General features: G+C 38.7%; 3 protein-coding genes across 4 annotated transcripts; 2 read left to right on the forward strand and 1 right to left on the reverse strand.

Moving 5' to 3' along the window:
- Positions 1 to 1,668: 1,668 nt before the first annotated feature.
- On the forward strand, positions 1,669 to 6,988 carry LOC114748463 (uncharacterized). Of its 2 annotated transcripts, XM_028936871.1 has the most exons (11): positions 1,670 to 2,049; positions 2,599 to 2,641; positions 2,875 to 2,928; positions 3,677 to 3,740; positions 4,848 to 4,904; positions 5,129 to 5,235; positions 5,335 to 5,373; positions 5,976 to 6,064; positions 6,166 to 6,244; positions 6,339 to 6,386; positions 6,507 to 6,988. In XM_028936871.1, exons 1-11 carry the CDS (start codon positions 1,856 to 1,858, stop codon positions 6,585 to 6,587), a joined length of 855 nt encoding a protein of 284 aa, XP_028792704.1. In that variant the 5' UTR covers positions 1,670 to 1,855; the 3' UTR covers positions 6,588 to 6,988. The 2 variants fall into 2 exon arrangements, with proteins under 2 accessions (XP_028792705.1, XP_028792704.1); XM_028936872.1 differs by lacking the exon at positions 2,875 to 2,928 and having other exon boundaries at positions 1,669 to 2,049.
- A 2,278-nt stretch (positions 6,989 to 9,266) lies between these two features.
- Positions 9,267 to 11,328, forward strand: LOC114748462 (protein trichome birefringence-like 33). Its single transcript, XM_028936870.1, has 6 exons — positions 9,267 to 9,588; positions 9,685 to 9,904; positions 9,994 to 10,165; positions 10,265 to 10,464; positions 10,547 to 10,705; positions 10,828 to 11,328. The coding sequence occupies exons 1-6, from the start codon at positions 9,378 to 9,380 to the stop codon at positions 11,165 to 11,167; spliced, it is 1,302 nt and encodes a 433-aa protein (XP_028792703.1). The 5' UTR covers positions 9,267 to 9,377; the 3' UTR covers positions 11,168 to 11,328.
- Positions 11,329 to 14,292: 2,964 nt separating this feature from the next.
- On the reverse strand, positions 14,293 to 15,657 carry LOC114748464 (abscisic acid receptor PYL4-like). The gene has a single exon (XM_028936873.1). It carries the CDS (start codon positions 15,465 to 15,467, stop codon positions 14,811 to 14,813), a length of 657 nt encoding a protein of 218 aa, XP_028792706.1. The 5' UTR covers positions 15,468 to 15,657; the 3' UTR covers positions 14,293 to 14,810.
- Between the last annotated feature and the right edge of the window lie 2,593 nt (positions 15,658 to 18,250).

The following is an 18,250-nucleotide window of genomic DNA, read 5'->3' on the forward strand; positions in this document are numbered from 1 at the left end:
CAGATTTTAACGCAGATTAATATTTAATAGAAGGGGACTTCTTCCTTTGTTTTTTTTTGTTTTTATTATTCTCAATCCATAATTAATAATTAATAATTTATGTTTTTAACATTAGAAATATTATGTCTATTTCAAAATAATCTTAATTTTTCAAAGTAATAAGAAATGAACAAACAAATTGCACATGCACATCAACTTCCTCAGAAATAAATTTCCAGAAACTATGCTGCTGAGAAATTAAATTTTCGAAAGAGTATACGATTAATTGAAGAAAACGAATCCTGAGTCTGTATGAACAAGTTTGCTCAGCAGTCGTAATGCTGGCGTTCTGACTTATTTTAATTTAATTGGTATATATCCTATAATTCATGGAAAAAGCTCCGTCCACGTATGGTAGATTCTAGACGCCAATGTGGTCTTGTCGCGCACGAAGGGGTAGAAGGAATATGGTCTAGCCTAGTCTGCACAGTTCTGTATCCTAAATCTGAACTTCAAAGTTTGATTACTCTGATATTTTTAAGTTTTCTTAAACATTGTTCTTTCCGAAAATTTCCCCAAACATTAATTCAAAGAAACTCATGCATTTGATGACTTCACAACGAATAAGAAAACAGAATAATTGAAACGTACTGTCATTTTTACCATAAATAATCGATTCAACAAACTGTTCAATTTTTTAACATAATCTTTTTTTACACCTTAATCTTATTTACATAAGCTCCTCAAGTGACAAAATGTCAAACTTACAATACAAAATTGTTTTGAAAAATTGTGGTGTCTTTTTCTGGGCCCAAGATGGATTACCCTATTAGTCTTGATACTTGTGGAATTCTGCGTAACTTGAGGAGGGGAAGATTTAGTTGAGAGTCTATTCTGGTGCCAAGAAGCCTGCAAAGTCTCTAGTTATTTTATGAGCCTTGAATGTGTTTTAGAAGTAACAGCAGTGATTGCAGGTAATTAGACGATTCTTTTTTCAGGCAAAAAAAAAAAAAAAAGACCATTCTTTTTATTGCCTCGTTACATGCCCCTTAACCTGCATTTCAAGGACGCGCCGGTGATTCATTTTTTATCCTACGTTCTTTTCTAAGTAAATAGCTGAAAATATTTTGTAATCACATAACGTTAGAAAATAACTAAACAGAAACTCAAGCTTCTCTGCTCACAAAATAAATGAATGAAGATGGCACGTTCCGGAACACGGTTTTTATGTTATGAAAAACAGAGTCCCTTTTCAAACGAAAAAAAGGAAATACTCCATGATTGAACATGTACATGTCTATCTCTCTTTATGTGTAACACGAGGAAACAATTAATAATCTTCCCCCTGCTGGTGAAACCCAAACGAGAAAGGAAAGCATGTGAGTAATTAATTTTTCATTTAGAATGTGCGCGTGATTCTTTATTACTATTTTTTCACAAATGTTGGATGTGGGCCACTGAAATTACGCGCACGGCGACCCCCCGTCGGCTCATTTGTCCACAGTCCACACCCATTGCTTGACCCAAAAAACAAATCAGGAAATAAAAAACTACAAAGGAGAGGTAAATCCACGTCATCCTTTATCGGTCCACCGGAGTAAAAGTAAAAAAATCCCAGAGGGGCGTTTGCAGTATTTTCCTAAAGTCGCGAGGCATTAAGCAAATAATAACAAGAACTGGCGCACCCAGAACCTAGTGAAAGTGATGGAACTTGCTTCCTCGCTCGTCACGTTCGAGCTTGTCCTTCCTCCGTTGCTCATTATCTGTGTCTTGGCACTCACTTCTCCGCTCTAGCTAACGAAGAGTGCCTTCTCCTTAGTACATCTGTGATTTCTCTGCGAACACATTGTGATTACCAGTATGAGATAGTTCTTGAATGAAGAGAATGATTGGTGGACAAAAATTTCTGAAATGGCTTATCCCTCTTGTCGCGATTTTACACCAAGTTGCGTCTCTGAACTCCGCCTCTGCAGCATGCGACTTCAGTTTTCTTGATGGAAACAGGATTTATAACTATACCTTGACTTCTCCCGTGCGGGACTTCCCCCATGGCGTTCGCAGCGAAGATGGGTGCGCCTTCCGTCCTCTATATTCTCTTGTTCCTGATCTGGGGGAAATCCTCGATTTATATTGTCCAACATATGTTTCGTTGCTATTGATTTGGCGTGGTTTAATGTAATTTTGCTGTTCGTTTTTGGGAGTTCATTTATTCGAATCTTATATTTGTTGCTCTGACGAACCGGTGTTTTTTAATATACCATCGTCTGTTGATATTTGCTCCAATTGGCTGAATTAAATGTAGAAAAATCCGCGGTACGGCTTAAGCAACGTGGCAATATAACCTTCTAAGTGGCTTTAAATTTCAAAGGAGCTAAGAGTACTGAAACTTGTTTGCATGATGGGTGTTGGAAATTATGTCTACACTCTGGTTCTACTCTTTTTTGGGTGATTACTCAGTGGTAGCACTTCAAATGATAGGCTACTCCCATGACGGTGGGAAAAGACAGTCGCTGTATTGTTCTCAATTTTAGTACGCGTGTTTTAATACAGATTTACGTACTCGGAGTCCATTTGATATGCTTCTGATAGTGAATTGGTTCATTCATTTTTTGCTCGTAGATATTACAAAGTAGCAGCAAACGAGACCATACTGTGGTTTCAGGTTGGCTTCATCAGGTCACACTTAATTCTTTGATTTCAGTAAGGTTGACTAGTAACAACTTTTAGAAAAAAAATTGTTGTTGCTGTAAATGCTAGGGGAAACACTATACTTGGGCTGTCTATGAAGAGATGCACATATGAAGCATTATGATTTTTTATAGGTAATACTGACCTTTTGTATGCTTTGTGCCAAGTATAATTGAGTTTCTTTTGGTTCTTGGTTGTTTGGCGCAGCTTTGTGATGGAATGATTTTCAATCATGACCCTCCTACATGTGCTGACTGCTGGGTAAATGCTTCACTTCACAGTCCAAGCTGTTTTATCTGTGTCGATGCTTGATAGACCACCCTATAGTTATCTTGATTTTGTATTGCCTTCCATCCTAGATTGATATAATTTTTATTAATACTCTATATGTCTCTCTCGCCCTCCTTTGGGGTAAGAATATCCGTGCTGCTTAGCTTCCTTGAAGACATCTAGAGTAATAATTATTTCCGGCAACTGAGTTAATGAGTAATGAACCCTTAGTTGATATGAAGCTTCAACACATTCATACTTCCTTTCCTATGAATATGCACTTACGCCAAGAAACCCAGCCACAAGTAACAGTAAGGGCAGGCTATTTAATACTTATGATAGGAAGTTATTAGACTAGCTACCTTGTAAACAAGCTTTAAGCATGCGTTGGCATCATAGTGTATTGATACATTAGATTAAGCTAATAAATCATGATTCTATCGACTTTAACTAACTCAAGTGAGTCTGTCCAGTCTTTTTCCTTGACAGATAGTGTGTTCTTCTATTTCTGAGTTGAGATGAAATGATAGAGCATAATACTGACTACTCACAGTAAGAACAATATTAGGATTTTTGTCGCTATTGAAAGTTCCAGCTGTCATGGAGATTTCATGGACTGTTTTTGGTTTTACATGATGGAACATTGAAAACCTGCTTTTTCTTGTTTTGTTAGTTATTAATTTGTTCTATATTTTCACAAAATCGTTTGCTTATTTGATTGCTTCATTGTATGACTTAGGATTGTGGGGGGCCAATGCGTTGTGGGATGGATTGTACTGCACTTGTAGCAAACAACATTGGAGGTAGAACTTGTGTGATGGCTGTGACTGTAAATACTTATGTTTGCCTCCATGAATTACATATGTTTCTAGTGTCTTTTAGTGGCTGTCGCTAGGTAGCTCGTTATACATTATCAATGGAATTACATGATTCAATGAATAAATGAATGCTTTACCTTGTTATTAAATTTCACCTATAACAAGAGATTGTTTTGTCCCTGTCAAATGAACTTTTGAGAGATCCCCATTAGGAAAATGTAATCTAGCTAATTCTTAGTCTACTTTTGCTGTTGGTAGATGTTCTCTAATTACAGATCAATAGATTTTCCTACTAATAGAAGTCATTCTGGTAGTTGGCGATACCCCATAAAAACATTAGATGTTTGTATAAACTGGCTCTTGATAGCTTCTAACAAAGATAAAAGATTACCTTCTTTTCTTTGTGGGCCGTCTGTGCTGTACAAAGAAACTTTGGCCTCGCATCTGTTGGACTCATAATGGGCCAAAACTGAGTTACATGGGTTGTGAGGTGTGGATTGTCAAAGAGTGAGAGAGGAGATAGGGCCATTGGTAGGGGATATATGAGATGTTGTGGTAAGATGGCAAGACGAAAGAAAGTTCTCTAGCCTATTGAACACCAGGGAGTGTTTTTTTTTTTTTTGCTCTTTGTTATCTTCCTTATTCTGTCTAAGCCAATCCTCATTGCTTCCTTTGGAAGTGATAGGATTCTATAATGCATTGTGTTACATGGCTGAAGGTCATTAGAGTCATTCTGGTTTTAGGTTTCAGCAGCATGATTCTCTATGTAGTTATTTGTTTACCTTCCACACATGATGTGCAAGACTTATTTTTGCTTTGCAGTAGTTATTGGGAAATTGTATTTACTTAGGATGTAGGAATCAGAATGAAGTTGATTTAGGTTCTGGATGTGAAGCTACCTCACCATCAGTTGGGCAAGTCTGGGTTGTGAGAATTGGGATTTAAAATGATGTCTTTACTTACTCTAATTATTTTTAATTGTCTTAGCTAAAGAATGTTTTATGCAGGGCATTTAATGTGTATTTCTGTTAATGGAATTTTAACTGGTACTAGGTGGGAGTCCATCTTTTCTTAACAGTTTGATTAAAGCAGGTTATCATGTATGCACAACCATAGGACGGGGCCCAAAAGTAGATGTTGATATATTTGGTATGCTCAATACTCCTCTTTTTATTTCCTTTTATGTACTTCAGATGGTGCCTTGATATAATTTTTACTGCTTGTTCTGCACTTGTCTTTCCATGTTTCATTATATTGCTGTCATTTGAACTGAATTACTAATCACGAACATATCTATTATGCATTCATGATGACCAAAAAAACAAGAGGAGGAAGAAGATATTATCACGGTTTTAATGCTATTCTCGTGGCAGATAAGAAAAATCCCCACAGCGGTGTCATTGTTAAGATGTCAAGCAATAGCCCTAAGTTGAATTGTTCGCTGTCAGTGTCTGTGCTATGCCATTCAAATGGTTTTCAAGTAATTTTTCCCATCTATTTCAGTTTTTGTTGAATAAATTGAAATCTTTTGGACTTTGTGCTGCATAAATGAGTTTCATTTTGAATCTTCTGCTTACAGGGACCGCATTCTCTGGAGAGGTTAGGGACCTGTAACTATGTGAGTACTCTGTTTGGGGATTTTCTATTTTTTGGGTTCCTTGCTTGTTATTTTTGTTATCGTGTGTTTTTTGTAATCATGTCTGCAATGAAATGTATTTGGTATTTCGCAGGCTTTTAAGTCCCAAGATTAGAAAGAGAGAAGCAATGACAATTGTTGATAATCTGGACGATATTTAATATGTACACTTTTCATTATAAACAATAACATGATTGATATCGTTGGATGATACCATTTATCTAGCTTACTAGTAGGTTGTAAATTGCAATAGCTTTTTAAGTTTTTATCAAATTGACATCGTTGTCCGTTTTGAATTTGTAGGTATGAATCTTATTGTGATTTTCTTTTTCTTATCTGTTTACCTTGGAGGTACTCCAGTATATATATAAAAATGTTAATCTTTTATTCACTCCATTAAAATGCGCAATTGTGGCTTGAGAAATAAAAATGATGACTGTGCAAAAGCTAAAACGTGGAGATATGAAGGTAACGAAATTTGGCATGTTTCTTATTTAAATAATCTTTTTGTATGACTTTGTTAAATTCAATGTTTTGCTCTGATTTAGCTGTGCTGCATGTTAATAACCTTGATTCTTAAGCAGGCTACAGAGCTGAGGCATCCATCTGGATGTGCCGTTATTTTGAATGTTCATGGGAAAGGGTGGGGGTGGTTTGTCACCTTAATAACCACGTGAGGATTTTACCTTCTCAGCCGATACTTTTAGTAGCGACAAGTTTCTTTTATTTGGCCAATTTTAGTTCGTTCTGATTGTTTGGCTCATCTCATTTCAGTATCTTGTGCCTTTTCGGGGCGTATCTACTGGCTGGCATAGTTTATCGGCATTTCTTCCTTGGGATTCGTGGTAGAGATGTATGTTTCTCACTTGTCCTTCTTGTGGCTTGTATGCCTAGTTGTAATTATATCCTGGTTGGTCTGAACTCTACTTGCATCTCCCGCATTTCAGGTTATCCCCAATTTGGACTTCTGGTCAACCCTGCCCCGAAGAACCCAGGTATTCTTCCACGTTAATGCTTTCAAGATCAGGTTTTTAATTCTGACACTGGAAAGAATAGGGGATGAACTTTTGCTCAATCATACTGACTAGCGGAGTTTTTGCACTTTGTCTTTGCAGGGTTGTTGTGCTTCTTTGGTGAGGAAGTTCAAGGGACCTTCTCAAGGTTACCGGAGCTCATATTCTCCCGTGAACTTCTGAGGGTGATATTTTAATATTTTTTCTTCTGGATTCATCATGGATCATCGCATATGGACGATGATTCTGCAGAAAAGTGCAAATACGTCACTTTTCAGATGCCCGGCAGGTCAGATCCAGATGCATCCTTGGTATAGAGCCTTGAAATCTGTACCTCTTGCCGTGACTCCTTCGTCCACGACTGTTGAGCTTTCACATCCATGGCTCCTTAATTATTTTTATTATTTTTAATAATTAGAGGGATTGTAAGAAGAAGTTGAGAAAATTAAGAAATCCTTGGATGTAATTTTAGGGGGAAATGGGAATAATAGCATTTTTAAGATGGCAATTTTTAGTGGCATTTTTATAATCGATTATCGTCGAGATAATAGAATGGATTCGGCTGAATGATCTTTGCTTCGCCATTTTTCGTGCCTGTTCTCAATTTACTGGCTTCCCCTTCAATTTATAAACAGATTGGGTTTGTTTTGCTCAAAAAAAAAAAAAAGCCACATTGGGTTTGAACTTGAAACCTCATGTGCTATGCATAATAAAATGAAATTGGAAAAAAAATGGCACTCATGGAATGTGTTCTAACATCCTAAATTAAAAAGCAAGGGAAAAAAAAAATCATCATCTACTAACAAGGCCTCAAGATTGAGTTATCGTTTTCAACCTAATGAATGAAAAGGGGAGTTTGATATTTGTAATATAGCAATCACATAGCAGGTCGAGGCCTACCCCGCTGGTCGGAAAAAAAAAAAAAAAAAGGGGCTAGGCCGTTTGTTTGGTATGAGAAAAATGGAGGGAAGGAAAGAAGAAATCTGAAGAGACTCAATTTAAAAATTTTAAAAAGTAAGGTTAAAAATTTTTAATTAATTTTTATTATTCGTTTATCTTATAATTTTCTGTAAAATTTTAAAGCTCTACTTTTTAAATTTGTTTTAAATCGAACTCATTAAAATTCTTTCATCCATTTCTTTCCTCCATTTGCCTCGTACCAAGCGTTTATGGTAAGTTTGCTCATGATTTCAGCCAGTTGTCAAACCTTATCAATATTACATAGCTTGAAATCTAAATTAACAAAGCCAGCTCTTGAAATTCTCTCTAAAATCAATTGATTTAGCTCTTCCCCAATTTGGATTGACGCCCTTTGCTGCCTTTTTTCGTTTAAAAAGAAATCAACCGATTAAGTGACGATAGCTGTTTGGGTGTGTGTGTGTGTGTTTTTTTTGGGGGGTTTTTGGGGGGGGGGGGTGTTGGATAACAGTGCAGATCCGATGCGAGCTGTTGGATTGATATTAACGGTGGGGACCACCAATATCATCAACGACTTCTGTTAGTCGAAATCAGCCGGTTTGAAATTTTCTGTGTATTGCTTCCGCCCTCCCCCTTTGTCCTAATGTTTTTGCAAGCGCTCGAAAACAAAATCCTGCGTCAACTATTGTTTACTCGTCTGCAGGTAATCATCAATATATCAATAAACATTGGGGAAATGCCAAAAAAAAAAAAACTGAAAGTTGCATAATTTTAAACGAGTAATTCTTAAAAAATGTTCTGTAATTTTTACGTCAAGTATAGTCAAAACCCAATAAAGTTTAAAAACAAATCTAATTTGGGATCTAATAATTTCTAACTTTATTTTCTATCATTATCCTATAAATATTTCTTGAGCTGCAGAATATAGTCTAGTTTTTAAATCTTTGTCCGATTATTTTAGTGCTACAAAGTAACTACCAATTAAGGTGTTCATCTAACAACATGAACACCGCAAGTGATCTGTAGTTGTGTGTGGGGAGTGGTGACAAACGCAAACAGGACAATCATGGGAGATCGACAGCAAATATAGAAATATTGTAAAGCTCAATAATATTAATTAGGTGGGGATTAGTTTATAAGTTTATAGTTGACGCATCGCTTTAACATTTTTCTGAATGTCTAGCACAAGTAATTCTGCTGTTGCACACACCAATAATGTAGATGTATGTGTGTGTGTGGATGAATATTGAAGTAAGGAAGCGGCTAATTTAATTTCCGAATGAAAGCAAAGGATGAACTAATATAATGTAGATATATCCCTTCGAATTAGAAACCGCATGCCATAAATAATGGTCCTTCTGGTTGAAACTTTTTTATTGGTTTAGTTGGTACAATGATTTTATATGACAAAAGGCCAAAGTGATTATGTTTCGCAATCTCATTCCAAAGCCTTAGCTTTGAAGCCAAGCTAAGGCTGTCCTCCTCTTCCTCCACTTTCACATCATCTTGATCCTTCGCAACCCACCTTCCACTTTTACATCTTTCCTTCGTTCTTAGCCTTCAACCCATTCTATCGCAAGAAAGCAGAACTATATTACTTGACACGAGCCTACCTCGGAGATTTTTTCCTGGCTAACTTATGCAAGATAGATAAATAATTAATATGTAAACATGTTTTTGCAGGCAATTCACATTACATATTATATATTGAATATTGACTGCTGTATTGACTCCTCAACTTATAATTGGAAAGTAAGGAAACGAGTGCTGGTGCAGTGGCAGGACAAACAGATTAATCAAAAGCAAATAAGATACCCCAGTTCCTAACGAGTTTTATTTTTGATTTTTTAACACGAAGATTTTTCATGGTTGCTTACCTTTGGTGCAATGTAGGCTCAATTATTTGTTTGCAATTGCCGCTTGTCACATATTCCTTTCAAGGGTAAAACATGCCTATATATTAAAAGGGTTAAAAATGAAGGTAGAAATGAGAATGAATGAGCTATATTAATTGACAGAGGAGGAAGAGGTGAAAGGATCCAAAAGCGACAGTGGATGCTGGGGGAGATGAAGACACCCTTCTCACCATCTCCATCTCCATCTCCATCGTCTCTTCTAAAGAACAAGGCTCGCTTCTCTCCCTACCTCGTCACCCTCCTAGTCTTCATTTTCTTGGTCTCTATACTCTATGGCGAGGACTTCATCTGCATCTTCGGCCAACAGCTTCAACTCTACTCCAACCCTCACGCCTTCTTCTCCTCGCCCGGTTAGTTCCCTTACATTCAGTCTTTCATTTTAACGCTTCTGATCTCAACATATTACCTGTCGATCTGAAATGGGTTGTGTTGTTGTGTGGGCGAAGAGAGAGTGAAAAGGCAAAAGCTTCCGTTTGCGATAGGGAAAACAGAGGAAGGGTGCGACGTGTTCAGTGGGAGGTGGGTACGGGACGAGCTGAACCGCCCTCTCTATGAGGAGTCGGAATGTCCGTACATACAGCCTCAATTGACCTGTCAGGCACACGGACGCCCCGACAAGGATTATCAGTTTTGGAGGTGGCAGCCTCACGGCTGCGATCTTCCCAAGTACGTTCTTCACAACAACCTCACTAACTCTTCCTTTCATGTCTCTGTTATCGAGAAAGTGACCTCATGATTTGAAACCAATGCTACAGATTCAATGCGAGTTTGATGCTGGAAACGCTTCGCGGGAAGAGGATGATGTTCGTCGGAGATTCTTTGAACAGGGGTATGTATGTCTCTCTCGTCTGCCTTCTCCATCGGCTCATCCCCCAAGATGCCAAGTCCATGGAAACCTTTGATTCCCTTACCGTCTTCACCGCCAAGGTATCATCTCATATTATCCATCAATCTCCCGCCACATTAATTCCTCTACTTCTTCTTCCTTATCTGAGAATCAATTTTCCGTGGTTGACATCTGATAAGGAATACAATGCCACCATAGAGTTCTACTGGGCGCCATTCCTTCTGGAATCTAACGCCGATAACGCCGTCGTCCACAGAATATCCGACAGGGTCGTGAGAAAGGGTTCAATCAACAAGCATGGTCGGAATTGGAAAGGCGTGGACATTTTGGTGTTGAACACCTATCTGTGGTGGATGACTGGCCTGAAGATGAAGATCTTGTACGTTCTTGTTTTGTTTTTTCTTTTTGATACGTCATTAATCTCACGTTCTGAGCTAAATGGTGGCGTGAAAAATGGGCAGGCTCGGATCATTTGAGGACGAGGCGAAAGAGATAGTGGAGGTGTCAACAGAGGATGCGTACCGGATGGCGATGAAGAGCATGCTGAGATGGGTGAGGCTGAACATGGACCCAAAGAAGACGAGAGTGTTCTTCACCAGCATGTCTCCGTCTCATGGAAAGTGAGTGGCACTGTATATATTATGTATATATATGTGTGTGTGTGTGATGACACAGATGAGAATGGAGGTGTTTGATTGTAATGGTAAAAATATAATGATGGCTGTGATGCTGAGACATACAGGAGCATAGACTGGGGAGGGAAGGAGGGAGGGAACTGCTACAACGAGACGAAGATGATAGAGAACGCCACGTACTGGGGATCAGACTGCAGGAGGAGCGTGATGGGAGTGATAGGGGAGGTGCTGAGGAAGACCAAAGTGCCCATCACCTTCCTCAACATAACGCAGCTGTCCAGTTACAGGAAAGACGCCCACACCTCCATATACAAGAAGCAGTGGAGCCCCCTCACGGCGGAGCAGTTGGCCAACCCCGCCAGCTACGCAGATTGCGTCCACTGGTGTCTCCCCGGCCTTCAGGACACTTGGAACGAGCTCCTTTTTGCCAAGCTCTTTTATCCCTGATGTAATCCCAAACACATTACTGAATCTGATTGTGCGAATTTAAGCCGAGCCTGAACCCGAATGAATCCAAAGGGCCCATTCGTCCCAAGGAGTTATTCATTTTGAGCCCAACTGAAGCCCAAGGCAGCCCACCTTTGTCGCGCTTCCCCCATCAAATGGGACAACCATTTTGGATTTGGAATCAATTATGTTCGGCCCAAAAAATAAAATTGTTCGACGGAAAAGCAACTAAGCAAGGCAATCGAAGAGATCTGAACACGACAAACTGTCATGAGTCTAGCAGGGGTTAATTAAGAAACTAAAAGGGCCTCATGCCCATACTGATGGCGCAGTTATAAATCCCATATCATGCCAGCAAAGTGAACGACTCGTCACGACAAAACCAGACTCCTATATATTAAACATTCAACCGGGGCCCCCCAAAAAAAAAAAAAAACATTCAACCCAATTCAATTAAATGGAATTGGTCCATCACGTCATTGATATTACCTTTATATTTTTCTTCTCATATACGCACACGCACACGTACTCCATGTATGCATACGTAGATGACAGCAACTGTATAATTATGTGTGCCCGTGCACACATTACTAGTCGGTTGGGCGGGGCCCCTTCTGAAATCATCGTCTTCCCACCTCAGCGCTTACCTCTCACCTTTTACCTTTAGGACCGGTAGAATCTGAGCACCGAGCTCCTCCGTTTCCAAAACCTAACATGCCATCAGTCTGCTCTGTGTTTCGGAAGTCAGAAAGCAGCCTAGCTCCCCTTTCCATTCCCGCCCCCCCAATACTCAAATTAACGATTATTCCTCTTCATCCACTCTCGGCTAATTGCCTTGCTCTCTAATAAATACGTACGTCCTTGTATGTCCATTCCAACATTGTTTCAGACAGACGTGCACTGTCTCCGTTTTCTCTTTTGGATCCACATTTCATCATCTTCCTTTCTTCGGCTGAACATCTGAGATCAGCGGAACATGGTTTTTATATATGGACCTCATGCATCCATCCGTGTGAATCATTCTTGAACCTATGCTCTTTGCTCAGAGCAGCTCTCGGCTGGGCCGTACAATATTAAATCCTCTGCGTCTCTCTCTCTCTCTCTCTGACATTCATAAATAGAAAACTCATCAGCTAGGAAAGTAGTAATTGAAACCGAACTACATTTTAAGTGCTCTCAACACGTGGCTGATGATGAGCAACGCATCCTGCAAGACCCATTGAGGAGTTCGCCTCTTCGATTTCCTTCTCAGCTGCTTTACATATTTGAACTCACAGTTCACTCCTATATTCAAGCGTACTGATATTTTACCTCTGGGTTAGGCTCTTGGGCCCTAATCTTTAATTATTCTCCCTAAAAAGTTTTATCATTGCCGTGCAAAGAAAATTAAAGTTACTGCAGCATACCTTACATTGATTGAATAACGACTTACCCAGCAAGATGTTTTAGCATTCCGTTAATCTGTTTGGAACTTTAAAACAAATTTTTTTTTTTTAAAGCACACAGATTTGGTTGCTGTGACAATTCAATAGCAGCTTTAATTTTCTTTGGCAGTATTTTTTTTTGGGGCGGGGGCGGGGGAGGTTGGTGATTCAATTATATCGTAATATATAAATAGGAGTTGAGCAAACAAAGGGCAAGAGGGTGAACATACAAGTACGTTTCATTGGCCACTTGCAGACCAAGTTGCTATTCTTCCATCAATCTCTTCACCCAACAACTCATATTTTTTTCCCAGTTAATTAATTAGTATAATATAATATAATAAAATATATGGCCCGCCGGGGAAAAAGGTGAAAGAATAATAATAAGGGGGCCAAATTAAAGATTAACCAACTTGACTTTGTTTACATAACAAGTTGAGTTCAGCCTGCGCAAGTTGCATTTCAGAGCTTGATTCCGCCACCTTCCGTATATTTTCTGTTTAATAAATTCTACTATAACGTTGTCCTCCTTATTAATTAGTATTTATCTCGTCCCCGTTTCTTTATTATTATTCTTACACGTTCCCAGTCTCCGTGCATGGATTTTCTACGGAATATCCTTCATCCTTTCTCCTCCTCCCTCCCTCGCTTTTTTTATTTTATTTATTCTCGTACATATCACACACATATATATCCCTTCCTTAACTTACACGCATATGCGCGTGTATATGTCTCTCTCTCTCTCTCTCTCCTATATATATATATATATATGATAGTATAACATTTATTGGATCGGAAAATGGTTATATATATATATATATTGGTAGTTTCGGAGCAAGTTGTAGATTGCAGAAGGCGTCGCCATCGTCACGCAACGATTTCCGCGCTATCAAAAGGATCAAAATAAAATCTGATCCCTCCCCCAACAAATGCTTCCAACAGGACTCAGCTCCCTGGGTTCCGTATATATTTTGCTCCCACCTAACTCCCTTTTATACCATAATACTATAAGCTACTTTTTTTCTTTTGACCATGTAATGCCATGACCTGATGATTAAACTAAAATAATTAATTCTTCCACATCTCAAACAAATTGTCATCAAATCAGTATCCAAATCAACCAACAGGCCACTCATTCTTTACCTTTTTGTGCCGTGTATTACTCCAAGTAATTAGCGCGCGCACTGCGCTTGAGGTTTTTCTCATTCGATCGGTCACGCTTTTAATCTTACCTCCTAAATAAATAGCCTCAATTTATTTATTCTTTTAACTAAATCCAAAGTATTAATATTATATGAGTCGATGTTAGAATGTGATGACGATCAAGTGCTTGAAATAAACAACACATTATCGACTGCGCGGTGGATCCGTCGACTCTGACATTCTGCTTACTCCGCTGACTTTAAGATTTCTCGTTGACTACTACTGTTTAAACTTTACAGGGCCTCCTCTAGCTGCTCTGTTGTCATTTTGATTTCAAACAGCATTTTCAATTTTCAGAAGTGGATACCATCGTACGTGATCCGATCCCTCACCAAATACGCACAAAATCTAAAATTTTCAATTTCGCATCACATTCTTCATCTCAACATATCTATGCGTATGAAGAACATCTCTTTAATTACGTACACTATCTATGTATATTCTTTTCCGATTGATTTCTCCTCACTGGCATTTCCGCTTCTCTTCTCCAGAAAAATATCAAACAAGTTCATTGACTACCCATATATAGAGATAAGTAACATGTAGTAATATGATCGAAACAACAAAACCACCTGGATAGGCTGACAACAGAATCCTTTTGAGCCACTTATCCTAAACATTAAAGAGCTTTAATTTAATGTACAGCTACAGAGACATACATACCACTTTCAATGCCAATACAAGAATGACCAGCAAGCCTTGATCAGATGAATGGTTTGAACCCAAAAAAAAAAAAGGAATATAATTATATAAATATGAACACATATATCATTCAGTTATTATATATAGATATATATTTTCAAATCCAACCCTTTCCGTCTGATCGAGAGACTTGCAAAAAACCTACCGATCTACCCCTGAAGAATTTTCCGGATATGGGTATCAGGTTATGGATGTCTAATAATGAGACATACGAGATCCGAACCCATATCGGAAAACAAAAAGCCCCGAATCACACGAGATGTTAAAGGACAAAAGAAACAGAGAAGGAACCGTCACTTATATCGGGTATATATTCACGGGGAGAGCCGCGCTTTCTCTTCCTGGTCCTTCGCTACCATGGCCTCCGCAGTCTGAGCCAGGGACTGCAAATTGCATCGTATTATTGTGTCGGCGAAGACGCAGGTCTCTTCCTTGGTGTTTCCCTGCGGGACGTCCACCACGTACGATTCGATGACGAGTGTACCGCTCTCGACGGCGTGCAGGGTAGTGACGGAACGGTAGTTCCGCAGGCGATGATCTCCGCCGACGACGCTGAAGCTGAGGACGTGATGTTCGTCGTCCAGGATCTCTAACCTCTCGATGCTGGACACGGCGGGAAGTCCGGAGACCACGCGGACCTCACGGAGCGTCCCCACGCGAATGCCATCGCCCATAATGACTTGGCAGCTCTTGACGAAGTGTTTGTAGGCCTGAGGGTTGTCGAAGCGCCGGAGGACCGACCATACAGCGTCCACGGGGGCGTCAATGGACTGGATGACGACGGAGCAGCACTGGTCTGGCGCCACCGTGTGGGAATGGTGGCAAGCGGCTGTTTCAGGAAGAGGAAGGCTGAGTTGAGCCGAGGAAAGGGGAAGCAAGAGAGGGCGGTGTTTGGGGCAGTTGTAGGAGTTGGAGACGGCGGTTGCGGCGGTGGCGGGATTGAACCGATGAATTTGTGTAGAAGACGGCATTTCTAGCGCAGTGAAGTTGGTGAGGCGAAAGAGTTATTGGGTTGGGGGGAAAGGAGGGGGGGGCGTACGTATATATTATAATAAGAGCAAAGGCAAGAAAGGGGAGGGGGTTGGGGTAAATATTTTTGTAGTGCAAATTGGATTAATTAGTTCTGGTTCGGGGTTTGAGAAAGAGAGAGGGGGGGGGTTGTAGCTAGGAGGGAGGCAGGACTTGCTGTGGTTGCATTTGTTTATGCTGTGGAGGAGGTGGTGGCGCCGCTGGTAGTTGCAATGACCTGTGTTGGGAGATATGATATGAAGGGAGCGGGGAGAAGAGCTAGCTATCTTACGCGACACTTTAATCTGCAAGTGGATGCTCAACTTGCAACTGTGTTTGGACTTGCTCTCACCATTTGCCACCTTTTCTTTATTTCAAACGGCAACCTTGCCCCTTTCCCTCTTTTATTATCATGGCAACATGCATTTTTATTATTCCTACTTGCCTATTTTCTATCTTTATAAGCTTAATTTTCCAACAACTCCTTTCCTCCGCCATATCCCTTCTTTCTTTTTTATTTGATTTGTTTTTATTTCGCTTCCCTTTTTAATTTCTCCTTTTCTTCCAAATACCCTTAGCTTGCTTCCTGAAATTTCTCACCCTCCTTCTTCCCCTTTCTCATAGATGAATCGAATAATATAATATTATTTCTTTAAAATTTGCAAACCAGTTCATGTCATCCACTGCCTCAACCTTTACATTCGTTCTTTTAATAGAAAAAGTACCACTTCACACATAGGGGGTGTTTGGGAAGAATCATGCTTCTGAAAATGATTTTTTCGTAAATCGAGATAAACTCCTCTATATATTTACTTCGTATACCGTAAAAATACTTTTAAAATCATGGTTTTGATTCCATCCAAACACCTTAATAAATTCAAACATGGAAATTTTTAGTTTCGTGGAACTCTTATAATTAAATACATGTGTCCGTATCCGTATCCATGATCAACTTGACAAAGATATGGACCGGAATAGGTAAGGGGGAGAAAACACGAGGGTTTTTTCTCCAGAAACACGAGGGTGAATTGAGAACAATAGATCAGAATACACCTAAAATTAAGTTTCCCAATCATTTAATTAACAGAATAATTCCCTTCATATATATTTCGTTAATCTTAGATCTAACAGTCAGTCGGCAAAATCAATATACTCTGCTATCTACGGATGGAATATAGCAATACTACTTTCAATACTTAATATAAAAACTTAATATTTAATTTGATTTTAAATAGAAGATATCAATTAATTTTATCTCTCATATTTATTTATTTATTTTCCTAAAGTAGTCATTATAGTATTAGCTGATACACAGGTATTTTAAGAAAGATAGTACCTATTTGTTATAAATAATTAACTTAACAAATTTTCTTAATCTATTCAAATAAGTGAATTAGCTCTTATATTAAAGACTAAACTGGAAGCAGTATAACATATACTTCTCTGGTCCTATTTATAAATCACTTCTAATATATGTTTCACACAGACAAAAAAAAAACTTAAACTTTATTAACTCTCATTTAAAATTTAACAACTTTTCAATTTTATTCCTATTATAAATACATTATATCTTACGTAAACAAATGAAGGATAAAATTGTACATTCATATAAAAAATTTCTTTTACTATCCTATAAATAAAATTAAAAAATATCTTCTTTCTCTACCTTATAAATAAAAAGTACACACAAACGGCATATTGGCATATAATTACCGGGATACATTCACTTCTTTCCTTCAATTTAACTCGTAAAAATGGCTGCGGTGTTTTGGTGTATCAGAATTGTTTTCAATCCTCTATAAGACAAAAATCATGAGCTTTGAAGAGATGTCTTTTCAGAAATGCCACTGACCAAGTGCCCAAAAGTATTGGGATAATGAGTTTGTGATACTAAAATCGCTAATAAACCCTTGCGCGTCTTCATGCCATACACGACGGGCTAATTTAATTTGTAAGGCGCTTAAGAATCTGCAAGTTAGTTGGTCAAATGTCATAACCACAAGCACAACTTTTTGTTTCCATATATAGATCCTCATGCATCAGCCTTTACTCGTGTGTGTTTGCACGCCCCGGAGATAATACCTACTTGATTAAGCTAAAGTTTTTTGTTCGAACATATTACATGTTATTCTGACGCCGTATATAGTCATAATATACTACGAGTTATTTTTATATGAAAAAACCTTGTTTATTTCGATCGTTAGTGTCTTAGTTGATAAGATCTTTTAGTAGAATACTCGCCGTCGGAGAAAGGACAAAGATACTGTTCAGAGCGCAGTGTGCTGTAAATTGTTAACAACAGCGAGATCTAGGGCTAGTTTTGACTTTTAAATTGATTACGAGCTTTTTGCCTGAGGAATCAGCTGCATTCAAAAGCAAATGATCCACGCCTATCCTCGGCAGGGGAAAAAAAGTCGCCATGTACACCAATTAAATGATGGGGAATAAAGAACACATGGAATACTCCAATACATATGCATCTAGAAGGTTTTATCTCCAAGCGCTAATACTATATAATTTCATTGTACGCATCAACTTCAACCATACATTGCATGCGGTTGGGTTACATTTAAACCGAGAGAGCAAAACACGGGGTGGTTGGTTTTTACTCTGTAATTTACTCTCAACAACTTTTTGAACGATTCTATGTCCTTTCGACTTTCTTTGTTGTCCTTTATCCTTTTCCCTTTGTCATCTTTTCCCGCCAACTTCTTCCACCAACTTGATTTTCTTTTATCCTTTTTGA

This window comes from Neltuma alba, unplaced genomic scaffold, assembly GCF_004799145.2.
Source record: "Neltuma alba isolate B1F8T4 unplaced genomic scaffold, ASM479914v2 tig00005722_pilon, whole genome shotgun sequence".
Lineage (NCBI taxonomy): Eukaryota > Viridiplantae > Streptophyta > Magnoliopsida > Fabales > Fabaceae > Neltuma > Neltuma alba.